Here is a 26,560-nt window from a genome sequence, read left to right as displayed (position 1 = left end):
AACATCTCATCAGAAACAATGGAGCCTTGATGATATAAATGAAGTGCTGAAGGAAAATAAAAACACAAAGAATGTCATCAAAGAATTCTATATCCAGCAAAACTATCCTTTAAAAAATGAAGGAGACATGAAGACATTCCCAGGTAAACAAAAACCAAGAGAATCCATTGCTAGTAGACCTATCCAACCAAAACTCAAATACACATGAATAAAGAGCAATGGTTAAAGATTAGTACATCTTTTTTCTTATTTAAAAGACAAATGCCCTTAAAGATAGGGGTGCCTGGGTGGCTCAGTCAGTTAAGCGTACAACTTTTGGTTTTGGTCCAGGTCCAGGTCATGATCTCAGGGTCATAAATCTAGTTCTGTGGTCAGGCTCCATGCTGGGTGTGAAGCCTGCTTAAGATTCTTTGCCTCTACTCTCCCCTGCTCAAGCATGTCTCTAAAAAGTGGGGTAGGGGGATGCCTGGGTGGCTCAGTTGGTTAAGCATCTGCCTTTTGACTTTGGCTCAGGTCATGATCACATGGTTCATGGGATCGAGCCCCATGTAGGCTTGGAACTCTCTCCCTCTTTCTCTGCCCCTCTGCCACTGGTATGCCCTCTCTCTCAAATATTTTTTTAAAAAATTTAAAAAGTCAACTTAATGCAGTAGTTATAATTGTAAGTTGGTAGGTGCACAATATATACAGATGTAATTTCTATGACAATAAGATATGTAAGGGTGGAGGAATTAAGATATATTGGAGCAGATTTTCTGTATGCTATTGCAATTGAGTTAGCATTAATCCAAGCTATAGTGTTTAAATGTAAAGTGCTAATTTGTAATCCCCAAGGTAACCGCTAAGAAAACTGCTTTTAAAAATAGTAAATGAGGGGCGCCTGGGTGGCTCAGTCGGTTAAGTGTCCGACTTTGGCTCAGGTTATGATCTCACAGTTCATGAGTTCGAGCCCCGCATTGGGCTCTATGCTGACAGCTCAGAACCTGGAGCCTGCTTCAGATTCTGTGTCTCCCTCTCTCTCTGCCCCTCCCCTGCTCATGCTCTGTCTCTCTGTCTCAAAAATAAGTAAAAACATTAAAAAAATTTAAAAATAGTAAATGAAACATTAAGGGAATTAAAATGGTACAACAGTTGAAACAAAAGAAGGCGGGGCACCTGGATGGCTTAGTCAGTTAAGCATCCAACTTTGGCTCAGGTCATGATCTCACCATTTGTAGGTCCGAGCCCTGCATCAGGCTCTGTGCTGACAGCTCAGAGCCTGGAGTTTGCTTTGGGTTCTGTGTCTCCCTCTCCCACTTCCCCTCCCTGGCTTGGCTTATCCTCTCTCTGTCTCCAAAAAATAAACATTAAAAAAAAATTTTTTTTAAAAAGGCAGTAATGGAGGAATAGAAGAACAAAGAAAGGCATAACCTATAACAAGCAAAAATTAAAATGAGAGATGTAAATCCTACTTGATGCATATATTAAATGTAAATAGATTAAACATGCCAATTAAGGGTAGATATTGGCAGAATGGGTAAAAAGCAAGATCAAACTGTATGCTTTCTACAATAGACCTGCTTTATTGTTATTTTTAAATTTTTCCGTTGTTTATTTTGTTAAATCCTGATAAGTATACTCTTGAATTCCCATCTCCCTTCATTCCCCTGCCTTCTGGTAACCATCATTTCTCTGTAGTTAAAAGTCTGTTTCTTGGTTTGTCCCTTTTTTTCCCCCTTTGCTCATTTGTTTTGTTTCTTAAATTACCCATGAGTGAAATCATATGCTAATTTGTCTTTCTCTGACTGACTTATTTCACTTAGCATTATACTCTTTAGCACTCTCCATGTGGTTGCAAATGACAAGATAAAACAGAAGATCGGGGGGTACCTGCTGGTGCATTCAGTTAAACATCAACTCTTGATTTCAGTTCAGGTCATGATCTCATTGTTCATGGGTTTGAGCCCCATGTCAATCTCTGTGCTGACAGCTCAGGGCCTGCTTGGGAATATCTCTCCCTCTCTCTCTGCCCCTCCCCCATGCTCACTTGTTCTCTTTCTCTCTCAAAAAACAGAAACAAAAACAAAACAAAGATTGAACTGGATGCTTTTTACAATAGGGTATTTCTATTATTATTGTTTTTTAATGTAATTTATTGTCAAGTTAGCTAATACATAGTCTATACAGTGTACTCTTGGCTTCAGGAGTAGATTCCCATGATTCATCATTTACATATAACACCCAGTGTTCATCCCAACAAGTGTCCTTCTCAATGCCCATCACCTATTTTGCCCGACCCCCCCCCCCACCCCCATCAACCCAGTTTGTTCTCTGTATTTAAGAGTCTCTTATGGTTTGCCTTCCTCTTTGTTTGTAACTATTTTTTTTCCCTTCCCTTCCCCCATGGTCTTCTGTTAAGTTTCTCAAATTCCACATGAGTGAAAACATGAAATTTGTCTGTCTCTGACTTATTTCACTTAGCGTAATATCCTCCAGTTCCATTCACGTTGTTGCAAATGGCAAGATTTCATTCTTTTTTAATTGCCGAGTAGTATTCTTGTGTGTGTGTGTGTGTGTGTACACACCATGTCTTTTATCCATTCATCAGTCAATGGGCATTTGGGCTGTTTCCATATTTTGGCTATTATTGGGCTGGTATAAACATTGGGGTACATGTGCACCTATGAATCAGCACTCCTGTATCCTTTGGATAAATTCCTAGTAGTGCTATTGCTGGGTTATAGGGTAATTCTATTTTTTTCAAGTTTCTTTATTTTCAGAGAGCACAAACAGGGTAGGGCCAGAGACACGGGGAGAGAGAGAATTCCAAGCAGCCTCTGCACTGTCAGCACAGAGCCTGATGTGGGGCTTGAACTTATGAACCATGAGATCATGACCTGAGCCGAAATCAAGAGTTGGACACTAACTGACCTAGCCACCTAGGCATCCTGGGTAATTCTATTTTTAATTTTTTGAGGAATTTCCACACTGTTTTCAGAGTAGCTGCACCAGTTTGCATTCCCACTAACAGTGCAAGAGGGTTCCCCTTAATAGAAATACTTTAGACTCAGAGACACAATAGGTTGAAAATAAAAGGAGAGAGTTATTAGACAAATATTATATTTACAATGCTAATACTGTTATTACTAATACTAATATCAGACAAAATTTTAAGACAAAAATTGTTACTGGAGACAAAAGGGGATATTTTATAGGACTACATAACACAATTGTTAGAAACTATAATACCCCACTTTTAGTAATGGATAGAACAATTAGACAAGATAAACAAGGAAGTAGAAGACTTGAAAAATACTATAAACCAAATAGATGTAATACAGATCTGTAGAACAATCCACCCAACAACACCAGAGTATGCAATTTCTCAAGTGCATGTGTGACATTTTCCAGAAAAGACCATATCATATGCTAAGCCATAGAACAAGACTCAGTAAATTCAATAGGATTAGAATTATACAAAGTATCTTCTCCAACCACAACTGAATGAAATTAGAAATATACAATAAAGGAAATGAGAAATTCACAAATATGTGGAAATTAAGCAACCCTAGAAAACCAGTGGGTTAAAGGAGAAATCACAAGAGAAATTAGAAAATATTTTGAAATGGATGTAAACAAAAACATGGTTCAAAAACTTATGGGATGCATTAAAGCAGTGGTTATTAGAGGGAAATTTAGAGCCAGAAACACAGATGTTACAAAAAGAAGAAAGATACCAATCACGTCATCTTCCACTTTAGGAAAATAGAAAAAGAAGAGCAAACTAAACCCAAAGTTAGCAGAGGGAAGAACATACTAAAGATTAAAATGAAAATAAATGAAATAGAGAATAGAAAAACAATAAAGGAAATTAATAAAAGCAGTATTTGGGAAGATCAACAGAAATGCAAATCTTACAGTAGACTGCCAAGAGAAAAAGACTTCCAACAGTTAAAAATGGTAATGAAAGAGGAGGTATGCATACAGACCTTAGAGAATTAAAAAGGATTATAAGGGAATAACTTGACCAGATGTTTACCAACAAATTAGGTAACATAAAATGGAGACATTCCTGGAAAGATGCAAGCTACTGACATGGACTCAAGAAGAAACAGAAAGTCTGTATAGACCTGAAAGAGACTGAATTGGTCATCACAAAACTTCCCAAAAGGAAGAGCCCAGGACTAGAAGTCTTCACTGATGAATTCAATCAAGTGTTCAGAAGGGAATTAACACCAATTCCTTACAGACTTTTCCACAAATAGAGAAGAGAAACATTTGCAACTCATTCTATGAGAGCAATATTACCATCATGCTAAAATCAGATAAAGATGTTATGAGTAAAGGAAACCGGAGATGAAAATCCCTCATAAATGTTAATGCAATAATCCTCCACAAAATACTACCAAATGGAACCCAGAAATATATAACATAATTATACTCTGTAACCAAGTGAGATTTGTTTTAGGAATACATAGTTGGCTTAATATCCAAAAATTGGTCAATGTGATTAACCCTATTAATAAAGGACAGAAATCACAGTATTATCTCAATAAATGCAGGAAAAAAAAAAACATTTGATAAAATCCAGCAGCCTTTTGTGGTAAAAACCACAATAGAATAGAAGGGAATTTCCTCAGCCTGATGAGGAAAAACCTACAGCTGAAAAACCTACAGCTAACATTGTATTTAATAGTGTATGACTGAATGTTTTTCTCCTAAGATCAGGAATAAGACAAGGATATTTGTTAATTTTGTTGAGCATTGTACTGGAGTTCCTAGTACGCCACTTTGCCAAGAAAAATAAAAAGTGTCAAGTTGGGGAAGAATTAAAACTATATTTCCAAATGATATGATCTTATATGTAGGAAGTCTTAAGGAATTTACAAAATAAAATTGTGTTTTGGTTTTTTTTTTTCATTTAAGACAGGGAATACTTTATTCAAACCCATCAGGAATGGACAGCTTGGGTCTGTAACAAAGCATTGTGTTTTATTTTTTATTTTTTTTATTTTTTTAAAAAATTTTAACATTTATTTATTATTGAGAGACAGAGAGACCTAGAGTGTGAGCAGGGGAGGGGTAGAGAGAGGGGGAGACACAGAATCTGAAGCGGGCTTCAGGCTCTGAGCTGTCAGCACAGAGCCCGACGCACGGCTTGAACTCAGGATCTATGAGATCATGACCTGAGCTGAAGTCAGTTGCCCAACCAACTGAGCCACCCAGATGGCCCCAAAGCATTGTGTTTTAAAGCATAGGTCCATAATTGTATATGAGACCATACACTGGTACATACATACTAACTGATCAGAGCACAGCTTTTAAGTGTGCAAAATAGAATAAGCTTTCCTGTAAGAGCAGCACCTTTGTGAGATTTTTAGCATTAGTATTCTTCACCCTCTCCTTCAACAGAATCCATTCCAACCTCCTCATAATCCTTCTCAAAGGCAGCCATGTCCTCACAGGCCTCAGAAAACTGTCCTCCATACTCTCACTCACATATCCGTGAACAAAGGCATGCTTGTCATACATTAGGTCAAATTTATGGTTCAGGTGAGCTAAGGCCTCACCAGTGGCTGTGGTGTTACTCAGCATGCACACGGCTCACTGTTCTTTGGTGGGTCTTCACCATGTACTGCAGTGGGAGGATGGTAATTAATGCCAGCTTTAAGGCCACTGGGGCACAAGTCAACAAAATAGATGGTATGCTTGGTCTTGATGGTGGCAGTAGCAGTATTGACATCTTTGGGAACCACATCACCATGGTACGATAGGCAGCAAGCCTTGTATTTACCATGGCGAGGGTCACATTTCATCCTTTGGTTGGCTGGCTCAAAGCATACGTTGGTGATCTCTGCTACAGAAAGCTGTTCACGGTAGGCTTTCTCAGCAGAGATGATGGGTGTATGTGGCCAGAGGGAATTGGATACAGGGATAGGGCACCAGATTGGTTTGGAATTCTGCCAGATCAACATTCAGGGCTCCATCAAATCTGAGGGAAGCAGTGATGGAGGGCACAATTTCACCTATCACCCTATTTAGGTTAGTGTAGGTTGTGCACTCAATATCAAGGTTTCTGTGACCTTCATAGATGCCCTCGTTGTCTACCATGAAGGCACAATTAGAGTGCTCCAGAGTGGTGTGGGTAGTGAGGATGGAGTTGTAGGGCTCAACTACAATTGTGGAAACCTGAAGTGCTGGGTAAATGAAGAACTCCAACTTAGACTTTTTGCCTTAACTGACAGACTTTCCAATGAACCTGGAACCAGTTTCTTCTCCAAAGCTATGGACAACCAAGAAACCCTGAAGACCTGGGCACTGGTCAGCCAGTTTCTGAACTCGGTCCAAGACAATGTCAGTGATCTGTTTGCCAATGGCCTGGTGGCTTCAGGCGTAGCATCTTCCTTGCCTTTGATGAGCTGCTCAGGGTGGAACAGCTGGTGGTAGGTGCCAGTGTGAACTTCATCAATGACTCTGGGTTCCAGGTCTGCAAACACTGCCCTGGGCACATGCTTGCCAGCACCCATCTCACCATCTCATTCAAGAACTTGTTGAAGGAGTCATCTCTTTCCCCAGTGGTTTTGTCAGTTGGCATCTAGCCATCGGGCTGAATGCTGTGTTCCAGGCAGTAGGAGTCCCAGCAGGCATTGCTGATCTGGACACCAGCTTGGCCAACATGGATGGAGATGCATTCACACATGGTTGCTGCTTTGTGGCTGCTGAACAGATGGCGGTGAGGAAGAGGAGAGGTTACTTTTACAGCATGACTGTTAAGTGGTTGATGTAAGAGAACTTCAGGAATTCGTAAAATCGATTAGAACTAATGACTTTTGCAAGGTTGCAAGGTATAAGAATGATATACAAATACTAAATTTATTTTGATACAGTACCAGCATACAAACTGAAAAAGCAATTAACAAAACAATTTTATTTATGAAAGCACCAAAAAGAATGCAATACTTAAGCTTAAATTTTTCTACATAGAAGTGCAAGACTTGTGTGGCAAAACAATTGTTGATAAATTAAAGACAACTTAATTGGATAAACTTCCCCTATTCATGGATCAGAAAACCTAATACTGAGATAGCAGTACTCACCAACACGGCATACAGATTTTGTGCCATCCGTCTCTCAATCCCAGCTGTATTTTTTTGCAAAAAAAAAAAAAAAAATTACAAAATTTGTATGAAAGTGCAAGGGACACAGCATAGCCAAAACAGTCTTGAAAAAGAACAAACTGGGGACTTACACTTCCTAATTACAAAACTTGTTACAAAGCTACAGTAATCAAGACAGGGTTGTACTGGCATAAGGATAGATATGTTGATCAATGGAATAGAATTGAGGGTCCAAAAATAAATCGTTACACTATGATCAGTTGATTTCAAAAGTATATGAAGACAATTTAGAGTATTTAAGTATACTTTTTTCAATAAATGCTGCTGGAGCAACTCTAGTGGCTGTCTTCATGCAAAAGATGGAAGCTAGTTCCCCCCATTACACCATACACAAAAATGAACTTAAAAAAAAATCACAGTCTTAAAAGTAAGAGCTTTGGTTCACTTTTGGTTAGGGGATGATTTCTTAGGTAAGATGCCAAAGGCACAAGAAACAAAAGAAAAAAACTTAAGTGCTTTAAAAGGCAACATCAAGAAAATGAAAACACAACCTATGGAATATGAGAAAACACTTGCAAAACATAGGTATGATGCTAGGAAACTTTTTTTAAATGTTTATTTTTGAGAGAGAGAGAGAGAGAGAGAGAGAGAAAATGTGAGTAGGGAAGGGGCAGAGGGAAAGTGAGAGAGAGATAAAATCCCAAGAGACTCTACACTGAAAGTGCAGAGCCCGATGTGGTCTTGAACTCATGAACCCTGAGATCATTACCTGAGCCGAAATCAAGAGTCGGACACTTAACCAACTGAGCCACCCAGGTGCCCTGCTAGGAGACTTTTCTCAGAATATGTAAATAATGCTTATATAACTCAATAATAGAAAGATAGCCCAATTTAAAAATGGGCAAAGGACATGAATATAAATTTTTCCAAAGAAGATATACAAATTACCAACAAGCCCATGAAAAGAGGCCCAGCACCACTAGTCATTAGAGAAATGCAAATCAAAACCAAAATGGGATACCATTTTATATCCACTAGAGTGGCTGTAATAAAAACGACAGACAATATCAAAGTGTTGGTGAGGATGTGGAGAAGTTGAAAGTCTCATACATTCTTGGTAGGAATTTGAGTAAAATGGTGCAAACCTGGAAATAATTTGGCTGTTTCTCACAATGTATGACATTACCACATGACCTAGCCATTCTACTTCCAGGGTTATACCCAAGGGAAATGAAATCATATGTTCACAGAAGTGTTGTATATAAATGTTCATACATTTTCCATAGTAAATGAGCAGTAGAAACAACCCTAATGTTTACAAAATGATGAATGGATAAATAATATTAAATGGGATGTATTTATAGAATGGAATATTATTCAGTGATAAAAAAATAAATGAAGTATTGGCACTTCATGGATGAAATTTGAAAACACTATGCTAAATGAAACAAGGCAGTCATAATAGGCCACGATTTCTTTGTTTCCATTTTTATGAAATGTCTAGAATGAGCAAAGCTATTGAAATAGAAGGGACTTTAGTAGTGGTGTAGGGGGAGGTGAGTATGGAGTGACTGCTAATGGGTCCAAATTTTCCTTTTTGGGGTTATAAAAATGTTTGAAAATTGCCTGTGGTGATGGGTACACAACCCTGAATATACTAAGTATCATTGAATTGTGCAGTTCAGGTGGGTTAAATTTATGGTGTCTGAACTTCATGTCAATAAAACTGCTTACGATTTTTGAAACTTACGTATTTTATATTTAAGAATTTATTTTCCTGTTGGCATAATAGAAGTTAAAATTTAGGAATTAGCTGAGATGATGTATCTTCTCACATGATGGAATCTTCTTTAAGATTATTCTCATGATTATAAAATGTTTATGTGACTGCTCTCAATTTAGTTCCATGAATAAACGTGTACAGATGTCAAGTGTTCCTGGGCTACTACTTGGCAGGTGGAAGTGGTATATATATGTGATCCAGTGTTCTCCTATTTTTATTTCCTCCTCTGCCTTTGAATGCAAGTGAAAGAAGGTTAAATCAACATAGAGAATTTCTACTTTCTGTAATAGTTATGTAGCTTATTTCCAATTAACCTTCCTCCAAATAACAATGGCAAGCTCTGGAGAAGATATACAACTATTATTAGAAGGCTCTGGATGACAACTAAAACCAGTCAGAATTTGAATGGATTTTGAGTGTTTGTCGAAGGAAAACACACTGGATGAGATCCACCTTTGTATGGCATTTCCCCTGAAGGTGGTCACCGTTGCATGCGTGCATCAGGACATGGTAGAACTCAGGAGTTAGCCCCAATCTTATTGACTTGAGGTCTTGGAGAATGATGCTTAGAATTGTAAGAACTGCTGAAGATTGGGCAGGGATCTCATGGCAAAAAGAGAGCAACAGTGAAGATTTCTATCTCTGAATTTAGCTTCACTCAAATAGATGATTGATTCCTGATATGTGCATGCATGAAGACTTTGCGAATCCCAGTGTATGAATCCCTCTGGAATGCTGAGTGAACTGAGTTGAAGTTGTGTTGCTGCCTTTCAAACAGATGATAATGATTGGAATTTGAGCCTCATCAAATTTGAGGGGCTTGTAAACACCTCGAATTTTCCATTAAAACCCCAGAAGGATCATGTCTTAGGAGAAACACTGTTTCTGGAATAAGTGATTTGGACTTTTAATTCAGTAAAAGCAAAACCAGAAAGCATCCTAGCACAACACAAAGGTGAGTCTTGATGACTTCACAGTGATCAGTCAGTAATTTAACTGCCTGCTGAAATAAAAATCAGAATTTTTCAGGGGAAGATAACAGGAAAACTACAGTCTCTGCGACATATCCACAATCTGATGTACAAAAAACAATTCACTTGGCACACAATTCAAGAATTAAGTTGACCCATGGTCAAGAGAAAAAGCAGTTAGTAGAAGCCAACTATAATACTATAAGATATTGGGTTATGTATAAGACTTTAGCACAGTTATTAAAATTATTTTCAAATATTAAAGATCAAAATGAAGTAGTTAATAGGGAATATAAACATAGATCTGGAAACTAGGAAAGTACCAAGTAGAAATTCTAGATCTTAAAATGTATTGTCCCTGCAATGGAAAACTTACTGGGTAGGCTGAAAAGCATATTGGTTAGTGCTGGCAGAAGGCAGAATGGGTAAACTTAGAAGAATAGAGACTATACACTCTGAAGAGAAAAGGTATTTCACAACATTGAAGAGACTCTCATTGACCTAGGTTCATAAGATCAGGAAGTCTAACTTACGTATATTTGGAGCTACAAAAGGAAATAGAAGACAGAAAATGGGGTAAAATATATCTGAAAATACGGAGTTTGTCTTCTTTAGATTGGGAAGAGGAAAGAATTCTGTGTGTGTCTTTTATTCAACTTTATAGTAGTGATCCTACCCAGTAAGATAAGAAGTCATGGAGATCAGAAAGGGAGAAGTAAATCATTTCTATTCACCAAGGATACAATAGTTTGCATGGAAAACGTTAAGGAATCTATAACACAATTACTGAAATAAATTTAGCAGAGTTGCAGGATAAAAAGTCAATCATATAAATTGTTTCAGTGAACTAACAACAAGAAAATAAAAATTAACAGTTTTGTTTAACAGCATAAAAAGGTAGGCAAATACTTTAACAAAATAAATTCAAGACTGTCAGTTGTCAGAGTAGTTAAGGCATGAAAAACTAATAAAGCCTAAGGATTGGAAAGAAAGCTTTCCAGGACACCTTAATAGGTTACTTAAGAAAACTCTAAGGAATCTGTGATACAACTAATAAAACTAAGAAATAGGTATAATTTTCACAAAGGAGGTTCAAGACTGCCACACTTTGCTGAGAGAAATTCACAATATAAGATAAGAGCTATTGTAGATAGGAGGATAAAATGTTAAGGTGTCTGCTCTCCCTCCATTAATGAAGAGATTCAGTGCAAGCCCAAACGTAACCCCATTAGGGGGGTTGCTTTAGGGAGGAAGGAGAAGAAATTGACCTGTTTTGAAATTTTTGTGAAAATGCAAAGGGATCTAGAACAGCTAATATCATCTTAACCGATGGACAAAGCTGCAGAACTTGGTATGCAAGTCTTCTTGAAACAACTAGATGAAACTCCTTCTCTCTCCCTTCACACAAGAAAATTAAGGATGAATCATAGGTCCACCTGTAAAACCTCTAAAGCAAAGCATGAATATTTCTTCTGAGCCTTGCTGTAGTCAGAACACTTCTTAGCAAGGACATAAAAGCACTGAGCATAAAAGGGAAAATGCATATGTTTTTATTCATATTAAAAATTTTCATTAAACAACAAAGAGATATGTTTGTTAGAATAACTAAAATCCCAAACACTGACAATACCAAATTGTGAACAACAGGAACTTTCATTCATTGCTAATGGGAATGCAAAATGGTGCAGCCACTTTGAAAGACAGTTTAGCAGGTATTTTTCCAAAATGAAACATCCTTTTACCATGTGATCCAGTATTTGTACTCCTTGGTATTTATTCAAATGAATTGAAAATGTTTCTACCCTACAAACTGAATGTCAATGTTCATAGCAGCTTCACTTCACTCGTATTGCCAAAACTTAGAAGTAACCAAGATGTCCTTCAGTAGGTGAATGGATAAGTAAACTGTGGTACATCCAGACAATGGACTGTTATTCAGCAATAAAAAGGTATTAGCTGTCATCAAGCCACACAAAGACATGGAGAAACTTTAAATGCATAATGCTGAGTGAAAGAAGCCGATCTGAAAAGGTTACATTCTGTATGATTATAGCTATACAGCATTCTGGAAAAGGCAAAATGGTAGAGATAATAAAGATCAGTGGTTGCCAGTGATTCAGGGGGATGGAGGGAAAGTTAAATAGGTAGAGCACAGAGCAATTTTAAGGTGAAATTATTCTATATGAAACCTTAATAGTGGAGACCTGTCATTATACATTTGTTCAGACCTGTAGAATGTATAGCCCAAAGAGTGAATCCTAGTGTAAACTATGGACTAAAGTCCATACCTATTGTCAACCAATTTGTCAACCTTGGCTCATCAATTTTAACAAATGTACCACAGCAATGCAGAATGGTAATAACTGTAGCCAGGGTAGGGTGAGTGAGGGTATTTGTAGGAACTCTACTTCCTGCTCAATTTTTCTGGAAACCTAAAGCTGCTCTGAAAAATTTAGTCTGTTAATTTTTTAAAAACTGCTGAAGGTAAGACATTTTTAAGAGAATTTATAAGCCTCAGGGGTGGTGCAGAATATTCACAAGACCTAAATCTGATAGAGGCTTTCTAAAAAATAACTCCCACAAATCAGTAAGACCAACATCTTAATTAAAAAGATGGACAAAATTTTGAAACAAGTGGCCAATAAGCACTAATATTGAGGTGCCCAACATTATTTGTCATAAGGGGAATGCATGTTAACCTGTAATGAGAAGTTTCTAAGCCACTGGCCTGACTAGAAGTAGAAACACATCACCAAATGGTGACAAGGCTATGGAGCAAGTGCCATTGCTGGGGGGAGTATAGATATGTTTTAATACCTTGTAAGACAGTTTTGACAGTTTTTATAAAATTAAACATGGTTGCCCTCACATTTCCACTCTCAGAGTTTTTACCCACAAGAAATCAAAACTTCTGTCTTCAAAAAAGGCTCATACAAAGAGTGTTTATAGCAGGTTTGTTCATAAGAGCCCCAAACTGGAAATAGCCCAAATGCCCATCAGCAGAAGGATGAACTAATTTTGGTATGCTGGTACCATAGAGTACTGCTCTACAATAAATAATGAACTATTAACGTGAATGAGCCTCAAAACATTGCATTGGGCAAGGAAGAAAAGAAAGCTACATGCAAGAGTGCATGTTTTTGGAGTCTGTTTATGTGAAGCTTTAATCTATAGTTGAACTACTGGGGAAAGGGACAGATTTATTGGAATGATAAATGATGGAACTTACAGTTTTGAATTTCACTGTATATAAATAATAAATTAATGTATTTTTTAAAAATAGGGTTGGGACACCGGGGTGGCCCAGTTGGTTGAGCTTCCTACTCTTGATTTTGGCTCAGGTCACAATGCCAGGGTCGTGGGATCGAGCCCCGTGTTGGGCTCCGTGGTGAGCATGGAGCCTGCTTGAGATTCTCTCTCTCTCTCTCTCTCTCTCTCTCTCTCTCTCTCAAATAAATAAAATGGGGTTGAAATAATAGAGGAGAGTTTCAGATATTTCACCATATTCTGAAAATGATGAGAATAACTCTTATTTTAGCATTCATGTGCCAAGCACGAATCTGAGTGTGTTACACCTTTTACCTTCTTTAATCAACTTGTGGGGAAAGTGTTCTTACTGTCTTGGGCTCGCTGACCAGGAAATTGAGATGCAAGGAGGAAAAGTAACTTGGAAGGCCACAGGGCTTTTGGGGTTGGTGGTCAGTCCATGACCAGGGCTTGCAGAGGCTAAACTCCATTGCCTTTCCTGACTGTTCATGCTCAGCATTTAAATTGAGAACCTGAACCCTTTGATTGGTAGCACAAGAAATAGGGTTTGCATAATATTAAAATCTGTAAGATTATAAGTAACATTAGTATTCGGTTTCCGGATTCAGGTGTCATTTGTGTTATTTGTAATGCTAATGACTCAAAACTTGAGGGTGTTCTGTAACCCTTTCTGGGCACTGTTTTGTGATACACAGCCTCATCTATTTGAATGTACACATTTTAAATTGCATATAAGCAGGATTCTATTCCTCTACTCTGACAATTTCTAGCTTTGAAGAGCTTCTCTGAAAATGCTGCTTTTATCTTTCTTCTGCAGTGATGAACTTTAATGTTGGAGTGTTGTAAGTTCTCACATAATAAGGCTTAGATTTTTGTTTGCTTTGGCAGTAGACTTCTGTTTAAAATTCCTTTAATCTGTTCATTCCATGCTTATATTCATTTTGATAGCTGATGGCTCTGTGAAGAATTTTATATGAATTTATTGCACTAATAAAACTTGTATTTGTAATTCTTTTTCCATCCCAACTTGCTAAGAGTGAGTTTTTCAGCAAATTGCTGAATTTTTGTCTTCTTTAGATTTTTTTTCCCTGGAGGAAATAAGAAACAATTCATATGCTAGATCTAAAGTTTCATTAAAATTGCTTATGCCCTGTCTCAGGCATTTTAAGTGGGCCATCTGTCTAAACATCTCTCTCTTTTTTTTTTCTGATCATTTCCTCGACTTATTCATGAACCATGGGAGGGCTCCTTTGTAGTCGCCACATGTAGCTGGTTCCGTCTACCCCCACTGAATACATCTATGTGCTCGCATAACATATCTTTTCACCGTGCTGGAAATTCTCTGAACTTGGTTCAGATGAATGGCCCACTTTTCTGAAGGCCTTTTTCTTCCTGCAAAGATTTGTATGCAGAAGCTGACCTCTGTGGCTATGGAATGCAGCGTATTATTCTTGATCATTTTACAGACCACCCACTGTGAAAGTTATGATCAAGGATTGCTTAATGATTCTTTGACCACTAACATTGTTTTAACTCAGTGTTTCACTCCTAAATATGTAATGGCACAATTGAAAACCAGCTTTTCTGAGTGTCTCATAATATGGTTTTGAGATGTTTATAATCCTTGATAACTAAAGATGCTGTGAGTTATGTTTACATAAAATCTGCCTTAAAACATGAAATGTAATGGGTATTTGGTTACCCAGATTTGGGTATTTGGGTTAGTATTATTTACACATTTTTGAGTAAAATATTCCAATAAGTTAAATGCATTAGCATTAACATTTGTGATAATCAGCTGACCGTTTTTACTATAAAATACAGAAACATTCAGTTTTATTGAGCATATTCATTCTGGTTGGCTGATGATAATCAAAGTGGACAGGTCTGGGTAAGACCTATTATTTGATTTGCTTTGTGAGTCTCTGTTTATGTGAATTCCCTTTTCCTGGGTTTTGGGGGTTTTGTTTGTTTTTTGAAGTAGTAGTTTAAATGATAACAGCTTTTCAAGTAACTAACAAGCTGCACAGATGAAATTTTTGATCAGATGTCAGCCTCTTTTACTAGGCACATAGTTCAGTAAAGAAGCTGTTTTCTGTGTAACATTACTAAGCTGAGTCGAGTGAAACTCTAGGACTTTTTCTCTCCCTTTCCAGAGAGTTGTTCATAAAAATATTTGAGACTATTTTGGATTTGATGGATAAAAGGAACTCCTTTCTAAAATTTAAAATATAACTGTAAAATGTAACTGCCACCATTATAAACACGTTTGTGCTGGTGGAATTGATATCAGTGTTTCAAAGTAATTATTAACATAGCCCCAATGATTTTGCAGAAATAGAACACATATACTTTTATACTTCCAGGCTGGTGCATGTTACTTTCTTTATTTGTAGTTTATTACAGTTTATTTCTGCTGCCCAGTTTATGGATCTTTACACTGGGCATGTATGCCCAACCCCATCCATTTTATTTAAAAACAAAACAAAACTACTTTCAAACTTACATAAAGCCGGAAGGAATCTTAGCAGATTTTGTTTGCGGAAGAGTGAACTCATGAAGAGATTCCACGGTGTGACCATCTTGTATCTCAAGGGCTTGCTGTCACAGTGAAGCCTCTTTCCTACCTCCTAGTAACACATCACCTTAAGAGAAATTGTTAGGAAAGGGCACTTCAGGAGTTGTGTGCTCAGAAGAAGCGACAGCTCCCCCATCACCTGCCCAGCGCTGCACCAGCTGTATTTCACAGGTGTGGAAATTTTGGGGCCAAAGTACTGGAGTCCCTGGGACCTTGTTAGTAAGGGAATGGACTGAGATTAAACCCCAGCATTTTAACTCAAAGGAGCCTGTGCTCTTTCTACAAGGTCCCTCTTGGGGCAGGTTCTAACATATATGAAACAGATGTGGGTCAAAATAAAACAATGGAAAAATAAATAGTAGTTAGGTTCTGAAGGGTGGCAACTGTATCTCGCCACCATCTGTAGGTTTGCTTTCTGTGGGAAAATTCAGTCTGGGTTCCAACCGGATGTCAGCATTAACTTCCCAGCTCCTCTGGAAACAGAGGCTTGTTGCATAACTGAAAAGAGTCTCCACATTTACTTGAAAGAATTACCTCCTTCAGGCTACTAAATTGTGAAAAATATTAAGCCTATAATGTAGGTTAAGTGGCAGGGAGCTCACTGAAGTTGTTTGTACTATGGTCAGTACCTATATGGTTAGGGAACAGTTTATGAGAGAGATGATATTCTTCTTGAAAAATCTGTTGGTTTGTGGAGCAGAAGGAATCCAGGGTTTCCCTTAAAGGGATTTCAGTTATGGGGGTGGGTGGAAATGAATATGTAGCCCTATGGTTGGGACTAATCAAATTAATAAAAGTTAACATGCACTGTTTGATTTAGTTCTCAGTACATCATCACTGTGATGCAGATACTATTATATATCTAGATTGATTCATAAGGAGATTGAGACTTAATAGTTTGCTCAAGAATGAATTAATGAAAGGGCTGGGTTTTTTTTTTTTTTATGTTTTTTAAAATTTATTTTTGAAGGAGAGAGAGACCGAGCATGAGCAGGGGAGGGGCAGAGAGAGGAGGAGACACAGAATCCAAAGCAGGTCCAGGCTCTGAGCTGTCAGCACAGAGCCCAAGGCAGGGTTTGAACCCACAAACCGTGAGATCATGACCTGAGCCGAAGTTGGACGCTCAACCGACTGAGCCACCTAGGCACCCCAGAAAGGGCTGGGTTTTTAACCCACTTGTGCGAGTTACCAGAGCCTGGGTTTGTGACCACTGTGTTTATTTCTCCTGCTTGTTTTGGTTTGGTTTGGTTTGGGAAGTAATTTAAGGTTTTGGCGCAACCAGATACGCAAGTCATGAATAATCAGAAATAAAACTGGATACAAAGAGAGGGACCTTATTTATAAGAAACTTGAATGGTAGGTAACTCAGTTAAGATTTCACCTGATATGAAGTAGAAAACCATGGAACAATCTTGAGCAGCAGAGGTACATAATTGTCAAGGATAGTAAAGACTTAAGAAAGTTAGGTTGCCAGTAATATAGCTGGGAGGTTATTTCTGTCATCACAAAACCCCTGAGAGGTTGGGGTGTTAGCCCCTTTGAAGGTAAACAGAGTGAAGTCTGGTGAGGTCCTTTATATAATGCAAAAAGAGCCAGGTAGTAAGCCAAGAGCTCAGGGGCCATGCTCTTTCTGGAGCATACTCTGTCCCTTGGGTGACGCGGCCTCTCCTATGCGGTGCTCGGCACATAGTAGGTGCTCCTCAGATTCCTTCCTACTGCCCCCATCATCCCTTTCTCCCCAAACTGTGCTGGGACCTGGGAAACAAAAATAAGGAATGACCTTGATCTTTATTTTTATAATTTTTTAAATGTTTGAGAGAGAGAAAGAGCACACAAGAGCATGAGTGAGGGAGGGGCAGGGAGTGGGAGACCCAGAATCTGAAGCAAGCTCCAGGCTCTTGAGTTGTTAGCACAAAGCCTGACTCAGGGCTCGAACTCATGAACCGCGAGATCATGACCTGAGCTGAAGTTGGATGCTTAACTGACCGAGCCACCCAGGTGCCCCAGGAATGATCTTGATCTTTTAGGAGCTCACAGGCCAATTAAGGAGACAAACTTAGATGCCCTGTGGAATAGAGTGACAAAATAGAGGGGGGTGGGGTGTTGGCATACTGGAGCACTCTGCCCTGTGACACTTGTCTCCTCCCCCTCCCCCTCCTCCTCCTCCTCCTCCTCCCCCTCCTCCTCCTCCTTCTCTCCCTCCTCTCCCTCCTCCTCCCCCTCCTCCTCCTACTCCTCCTCCCCCTCCTCCTCCTCCTTCTCTCCCTCCTCTCCCTCCTCCTCCCCCTCCTCCTCCCCCTCCTCCTCCCCCTCCTCCTCCCCCTCCTCCTCCTCCTCCTCCCCCTCCTCCTCCCCCTCCTCCTCCCCCTCCTCCTCCCCCTCCTCCTCCTCCCCCTCCTCCTACTCCCCCCCTCCTCCTCCTCCCCCTCCTCCTCCTCCCCCTCCTCCTCCTCCTCCTCCTCCTCCTCCTCCTCCTCCTCTTACCCCCCTCCTCCTTCTCCTCCTCTGCGTCCTGTATGCTCCCCTGTTGTTCTTTCAAGCTCTCATGTGTGAAGCTCTATCCTCTGAAACAGCCCTATTTAAGTTGCCGAGAGAATCGTCCATGTCTGCCATGTTCATTAGTATTGATTTGTTGATACATTTTAAAACGTTAATTTTCACTTCTAGAGTATTTAAGACATTTCTTCTTTTTCAGAAAATAAATAGTGGGCCAAATACAAATGTTCTCCTAAGTTATCCATCATCCTCCATTAGACCTTGTGTCTAGAGATGATTTGATTATAATCATAGTTTTTGTGCCTGAATTTGTTTTCATTGAATACACAAAGAATCCTTTTGAAATTCATGGGAGGGGGTGTGACCTTGAAACATGACCTGCAACATTTTTTCGGAACTATAACTTAAGACAAGAGTCTGGATAGTATCTGTGTAGTTGCTTTGTAAAATATTCCTTTATGACCATAAATAATGAAAACATGCAATATTTAAATTAGGCTAATTCACAAATGATTAAAATCTTGTTACTTTAAAAAATTGTGGGAAATATTTGTATTCTAAAAATGTTTTTGTCTCTGGTTGCTTTACCCAGTTTTTCTGGACCATGTAATATGGATCATAGGCAAGAAAAGACCTGTTATTAAGATTGTATTCTTACCCAAACAAACAAAATACCAAAAAGGAATGAAGGGATATACAAGGGAACTTTTGGAGGTGATGGATATATTTATTACCTTAATTATGGTGATGGAAACACAAATGAATAACTATGTTCAAATTCACTAAATTGTGTGTTAATTATATGCAGTTCTTATGCATACCACTCATAACTCAATAAACCCAGAAAAATAAAAGATTCACGTTGTAAATTTTTGAAAACAGTCTGGAACAGTAGCAAAATACTGAAAAGATATTAATATTGCATACAGTTAATTTTTGAAAGTCATAGTTAAGCAACTCAAATTCATAGAATGGATAATGGTATTTGAATGGATGGCACTAGGACATTTATCCCAGAGTGATTACTGTTGTCCTTGGAATGTCTATGTGTTTTTTGTATGTTTGTTTTTAACTGCTCTAGTTTAAATCTGAAAGCTTTTTTCCAGGGACAGAGCCTTTTAAAATAATGTTCTGAAATATAATCTGTGGCAATTTTACCCTGCACACTTAACGCCAAAGGAAAATCAGTTTACTAAGAGAATAATGTAAAATTACTAACTCCTTTTCTTTTTTTCTGCTTCAGAGTGCCTATTATTCAACCACAAGTGGCTAACTGGCAGCTCTCAGTAAAATTGCATGACGAAGTTCATACTGTCGTAGCATCAAACAGTGGGCCAACATTCACTGTGAGTTTTATTTCTTTGTTTTTATTTTTTTTGGCAGTCTTGAAAATTGATCTGTGCCTGTTTCAAACAATTTTTAATGTATTCAGCGACTCTCATCTTTTGAGTCTGTAACACAGCAATGTGCTTGTTTCACCTTCTTTAGGAAGCTGAATGTAAATGGGAGGTTTTGTTCTCTCATGTTAATTAGGAAATACATTCCTAGATTTAGCCACATTCTACACCCACTTCCTGACACCTGATTCATTTTCCTTTTGTTATTGAGAAGTAATACTTTTGTTTTTGTCCCAGAGAAGAGCATCTTTAAGTATAATTCCAAACATATGATAGCTGTGGTAGGTAATCACTCTTTTAAAACAAGTCATCTGAAGCCTATATAACATTTTCTTGAGACTTCATGTTGTGTGAGACATTCTTGAGGCTAAATTTACCTTGTGGTGACATTCCTTTTGTTTTGAAGGAATTTAAAACTTGAACTTAAACCCCTTGGATAATATCCATGATAGAACTGCTTTAGTTTAATTCGGGTCTGTACTAAGCAGTGTTACGTTAACATTTAGTGTTTACACTGTGTTATGAATGATATGTTTAAATTATATGATTTGAGAGTGAGTGCCAGAAAAATATCATGATATTGTGAAATGTTTTTCCTGTTTTACTTTCAGCCTGAACACACAGAAGCTTCTAGGTAGTTAGTGCAATGAATATTTTATTAATCTACATTTCTCTTCTCATGGCTAAGTTGCAATGAAATGTCATTTTGTTGTTTGGAAAACATGACTTTTTCATCAAAAGATTTAAACAGGATATGAAAATAAAAATAATATGATTTCACGAAAAGAAGAACTGGTGAAGCTGAGGTATAGGGTGGTAGTTTTTTCGCTTTTATGTGTATTTTTTTTTTTAAGTAAACTCTGCCCCCAACGTGGGGCTCGAATTCGTTACCCTGAGATCAAGAGTCACATGCTCTACCAACTGAGCCAGCCAGGCACCTCCTGGTGGCAGTTTCCTGATCCCAGCTAGAAAGTACCATCAGAGTTAGGAGAAGTCACTTATTCAACATATCCGTACTACATTCCTACCTTGTGCTAGGTAAGTGCTAGGCTGTTAAGACTGGAGAAGCTTACATTCTTATGTGGTAGTCAGAGTCACACGTAAATGAGATTCATTCATGAGTGAAGGGTCATCTCCTTGGTTGTCTTTAAGTGTTGGGATTCATTCTGTGTGCCAAAATTGCTGAGGCATTTGTTCCTGAAAGGTATTTCACTCCACTCTGTTAACGTGAAAACTGCGGTGGAGTTAAACAGTTGTCTTATGATGTATTTTTTTTGTGATGTACTTACGTGATTCCTTATGTTCCTCCTTTCTATATGATCATTTAAAAACGTAGCTCTATAAGTGGAGACTTAAGTGTATATCAGGTTGAGTAGCAAACTATGTGTATTGAATAGTAAAGAGTATTAATATTATAACATTTTCCTCAGGGAAGGTTAACTTTACAAAAATGTAGACTTAGCATAATTTCTAGTTCTGTACTGAGTCACCACTGAAGTGTTACTGTTCATCTGATACTCCAATACACTGTTTTTCTAAGCAGTGCCTTGCCTTAATAAGAAAACGGCTCAGATTACGTCTTAGAGCTGTTATTTCTTGGTGCTTGTTTCAGATTCCATGTTGAAAAACTAGAGACCATCAGCTCAAATGGTGTCTTTGAATTTTTCCAGTAGAATTACCTCTTGTTTTACTTTTTAGCTCATAAGAAAAGCAGGGCTGTTTAAAAAAAAACACATCAAAATTATTGCATTAAAAATTTCCCTGGAAAATATCCACCTTGATACATAGTATCAATAGCTACTTACCCCTATTTATTGGCTTTACAGTATCAAACCTAATGAAAAACAGGTAATCCTGATAGTGTCTTTTTTTTCCTAAGTATATTTGGATTGAGTTTCATTTGACATCAGTGTTATTGAAGAGAGTCAAGATGAATAGCACAGACTAAGTAAAGACCCATTGATACGAAGTCTCAGATTTTAGGGTCTCGGGGGGAGAGCTGTGACTGTTGGTTTCCTAGGTCATCCACTGCCACATCAAGAAAAAGTAACTGGCCTCAAGGTGACACTCTAGGGTCATGATCCCAAGAGTGGTACAAGCAAAGTCATATGCCTGAAGTAATGCTTCAGATACCCCACATTTTCAAAATTATTTTAATCTAAAAAATTTAAATTAAAAGATGTTTCAAATAAGGAAAGTATTGCAAATGCACAAATGTTCTATACAGATCTCTTACTGAAAAAGAAACAATTCATAGTTACAGCTAAATCCCTTCTTTATAATATCTCATTCCGCCCTTTCCCTCTCCAGAGGTGACAGCTATCCTGAAGATGCTATGTGTCCTCCTTGTGCATATTCTACATTTAGTATGTATGCATGGACTTTTTTTTTAAAAAAAAATTTTTTTTTTTTTAACATTTATTTATTTTTGAGACAGAGAGAGACAGAGCATGAATGGGGGAGGGGCAGAGAGAGAGGGAGACACAGAACCGGAAGCAGGCTCCAGGCTCCGAGTCATCAGCCCAGAGCCCGACACGGGGCTCGAACTCACGGACTCACAGACCGTGAGATCGTGACCTGAGCTGAAGTCGGACGCTTAACCGACTGAGCCACCCAGGCGCCCCTGCATGGACTTAATAGTAAAAAAGAAGACTGTGAAAATATAAGTACTTAATGATGCCATTTATGTAACAGTTTGAAATATACAAAGCAAAAACAACTCCATTTGCAACACTATCAAAAAGAATAAGATGCTTAGGAATAAACTTAACCATGGAGGAGAAGGACTTGTACACTAGATGCTACAAAATGTTGCTGGAAGAAATTAAAGAAAACACAAATATATGCAAAGCCATCTTGGGTTCATAGATTGGAAGACTTAATGTTGTTATAATGTCAATATTACCCATGATTTGGCTTCAGTATTACCCATGTTCAGCAGATTCAAAACAATCCCTATCAAAATCCCAACCGATTTTTTGCAGAGATAGAAAAGTCAGTCTTAAATTCATATGGACTCTTAAGGGAGGGACCCCAAATAGCCAAAACAATTTTCAAAAAGAAGGACAAAGTTGGAAAGCTCACACTTCCTGATTTTAATACTTATTACAAAACTGCTGTGGTCAAAATGGTGTGGTACTCGCATAAGACAGACACATCGACCAAAAGAAGAAATTCTGATACGTGCCACAGCATGGAGGAACCTGAGGGAATTGAGCTCAGTGAAATAAGCCAGACACAAAAGGACAAATACTGTATGATTTCAAATCATACAGTATGTAGAGTAGTTAAATACATAGAAAATAGAATGATGGTGCCAGAGGCTGGGAGAGTGGGAAACAGAGGGTTATTATTTAAAGGGAATAGAGTTTTAGTTTCACAAGATGAAAATAATTCTGAAGATGGCCATTGGTGATGCATATACAAAACTCTGCATGTCTTTAATACCACTGAACTGTACACTTCAAAATGGGTAAGATAGTAAATTATATGATTTGTAAAAAATTTTTAAGTGCAAAAATCAATACAGATCAGTATTTTTTGATAAAAAATTTAAAAGTAGTGAGGATGAAATTTTTGGGAAACAAAGGAAGCATGGTAGGGGGAAAAGTTAAGTGAAGAAGTAGTAGGTGGGGGCGCATGGGTGGCTCACTCCATTGAGCATACGACTCTTAAATTTTGGTTCAGGTCATCATCTCCTGGTTTGTGATTTCGAGCCCCCTGTCAGGCTCTCTGCGGGCAGCAGCATGGAGCCTGCTTGGGATTTTCTCTCTCTCTCTCTCTGTCTCTCTCTTTCTCTCCCTCTCTCGACACCCCTCGCCTGTTTGTGTGCTCGCTCTCTCAAAATAAATAAATAAACTTAAAAAAAAGAAGTAGTAGATAGGGTGAAATATTTTATGTTTTAGATTTTTGATTTTGACTATAAGGGTCAGAATGAATAGCAAAACTGAGTATAAAATCTGCTAACACCAAATTGAAATATTGTTTAGCATATTAAGATGAGAAACTTAAAAATATCAAAAACAAACTAATGTTTACTTACATTTAATTCATGATTATATTCTGGATTCCCAAGATGTTTTCCGTTCTCTTTTATTCTGTGTAATGTGATACTGGTCAAAATAGTTCATGATAGTGCGTTTGTTATCTTAAAGATGATGGCCTAACTTCATACTGAAAACAGTTCACTTGGAAGAAGAATGTCAGAGTACTCTTGATGTGAAGAAAATTAGCTCAAGAATTCAGCCTTCCTAAAGATGAAAAAGTGTGCACTGTACATGCACTTAAAATTTTTTTGCCTAATATTTCTGTTAACTACTAGTAAGTAGAAATAATAAACAGAAAACAGCATATGATCCTAGATACTGATTTAGATATCCTTTGTGTTACAGTGAGCCATCAATAGAAATTTTTATAAAGATCCTGTAAACTACTTAAGAATATCCAGAATCCTCAAACTCATGAATTTTGGCACAGCAATGTAATTTTTGTGCTAATAGTTGAAGAGAAAAATCTCAATGATGAAAAGAAACATTTAGTATAGTTAAGAAAAATGAAAATTGTTTTTATCTTTTTTAAAACTCTTTTCAGCTCATTTTCTCCTAAATGAGATTTTTTTTTTTTTTTTTTTTTGCTTCTTATGGAAAGGTCAAAACTTTCCTTTTTGATGGCCATAAAATTGTGCTGCAGTTTTATCTTTTTTTATTATTTTTTTAATATAAAATTTATTGTCAAATTGGTTTCCATACAACACCCAGTGCTCATCCCAACAGGTGCCCTCCTCAATGCCCATCACCCACTTTCCCCTCTCCCCCAACCCCCATCAACCCTCAGTTTATTCTCAGTTTTTAAGAGTCTCTTATGGTTTGGCTCCCTTCCTCTCTAACTTTTTTTTTTTTCCTTCCTTCCCCTCCCCCATGGGTTCCTGTTTAGTTTCTCAGGATCCACCTAAGAGTGAACACATGTGGTATCTGTCTTTCTCCGTATGGCTTATTTCACTTAGCATAACACTCTCCAGTTCCATCCACGTTGCTACAAAAGGCCGTATTTCACTCTTTCTCATTGATAAGTAGTATTCCATTGTATATATAAACCACAACTTCTTTATCCATTCATTAGTTGATGGACAATTAGGCTCTTTCCATAATTTGGCTATTGTTGAAAGTACTGCTATATAAACATTGGGGTACAAGTTCCCCTATACATCAGCATTCCTGTATCCCTTGGGTAGATTCCTAGCAGTGCTATTGCTGGGTCATAGGGTAGATCTATTTTTAGTTTTTTGAGGAACCTCCACACTGTTTTCCAGAGCGGCTGCACAGTTTGCATTCCCACCAACAGTGCAAGAGGGTTCCCGTTTCTCCACATCCTCTCCAGCATCTATAGTCTCCTGATTTGTTCATTTTAGCCACTCTGACTGGCGTGAGGTGATATCTCAGTGTGGTTTTGATTTGTATTTCCCTGATGAGGAGCGACATTGAGCATCTTTTCATGTGCCTGCCTATTGGCCATCTGGGGTCTTCTTTAGAGAAGTGTCTATTCATGTCTTCTGCCCATTTCTTCACTGGATTATTTGTTTTTCAGGTGTGGAGTTTGGTGAATTCTTTATAGATTTTGGATACTAGCCCTTTGTCCGATATGTCATTTGCAAATATCCTTTCCCATTCCATCGGTTGCCTTTTAGTTTTGTTGATTGTTTCCTTTGCAGTGCAGAAGCTTTTTATCTTGATGAAGTCTGAATAGTTCATTTTTGCTTTTAATTCCCTTGCCTTGGAGATGTGTTGAGTAAGAAATTGCTGAGGCTGAGGTCAGAGAGGTTTTTTTTTTGTTTTTTTTTTTTGCTTTCTCCTCTAGGGTTTTGATGGCTTCCTGTCTCACATTCAGGTCCTTTATCCATTTTGAGTTTATTTTTGTGAGTGGTGTAAGAAAGTGGTCTAGTTTCATTCTTCTGCATGTTGCTGTCCAGTTCTCCCAGCACCATTTGTTAGAGAGACTTTTTTCCATTGGATATTCTTTCTTGCTTTGTCAAAGATTAGTTGGCCATACATTTGTGGGTCCAATTCTGGAATCTCTATTCTATTCCATTGGTCTATGTGTCTGTTTTTGTGCCAATACCATGCTGTCTTGATGATTACAGCTTTGTAGTAGAGGCTAAAGTCTAGAATTGTGATGCCTCCTGTTTTGGTTTTTGTCTTCAATATTACTTTGGCTATTCGGGGTCTTTTGTGGTTCCATACAAATTTTAGGATTGCTTGTTCTAGCTTTAGAGGAATGCTGGTGCAATTTTGATTGGGATTGCATTGAATGTGTAGATTGCTTTGGGTAGTACTGACATTTTAACAATATTTATTCTTCCAATCCATGAGCATGGAATGTTTTCCCATTTCTTTGTATCTTCTTCAATTTCCTTCATAAGCTTTCTATAGTTTTCAGCATACAGATCTTTTACATCTTTGGTTAGGTTGATTCCTAGGTATTTTATGCTTCTTGGTGCAATTGTGAAAGGGATCAGTTTCTTTGTCTTTCTGTTGCTTCATTATTAGTGTATAAGAATGCAACTGATTTCTGTACATTAATTTTGTATCCTGAGACTTTACTGAATTCACGTATCAGTTCTAGCAGACTTTTGGTGGAGTCTGTAGGGTTTTCCATGTATAATATCATGTCATCTGCAAAAAGTGAAAGCTTGACTTCATCTTTGCCAATTTTGATGCCTTTGATTTCCTTTTGTTGCTGATTGCTGATGCTAGAACTTCCAGCACTATGTTAAACAACAGCAGTGAGAATGGACATCCCCGTCGTGTTCCTGATTGTGCTGCAGTTTTAAATTACAATCAGATTCCTTTCATTCTGCCAATTTCAAGTAAGTTGTATATTGATACAATTTATATTAAAAGTTAAATGGCAGAGATCCACTTCTGAAACAGCAGTTTTGTGCAACAAAGCAACTACTACTGGTGAAAGTTATAAAA

The 26,560-nt window shown here is 37.9% G+C and overlaps 1 protein-coding gene and 1 pseudogene across 6 annotated transcripts in view; one reads left to right on the top strand and one right to left on the bottom strand.

The window, feature by feature from the left end:
- Window positions 1-26,560, top strand: part of PCCA (propionyl-CoA carboxylase subunit alpha) — a 413,570-nt gene that overhangs the window by 251,414 nt on the left and 135,596 nt on the right. For all 6 annotated transcript variants that reach the window (XM_053890918.1, XM_019443967.2, XM_019443966.2 and 3 more), the window contains one exon: window positions 19,436-19,538. In XM_053890918.1, coding sequence (XP_053746893.1) covers window positions 19,436-19,538 — 103 coding nt within the window. The remainder of the gene's footprint in view (window positions 1-19,435; window positions 19,539-26,560) is intronic.
- LOC109264106 (tubulin alpha-1A chain-like) lies at window positions 5,363-6,679 on the bottom strand (annotated as a pseudogene).

Source organism: Panthera pardus, unplaced genomic scaffold, assembly GCF_024362965.1.
Source record: "Panthera pardus isolate Hobbes unplaced genomic scaffold, ASM2436296v1 HiC_scaffold_1, whole genome shotgun sequence".
NCBI lineage: Eukaryota > Metazoa > Chordata > Mammalia > Carnivora > Felidae > Panthera > Panthera pardus.
The sequence above is the reverse complement of the archived record's forward strand: the minus strand, read 5'-3'. Positions and strand labels throughout refer to the sequence as shown.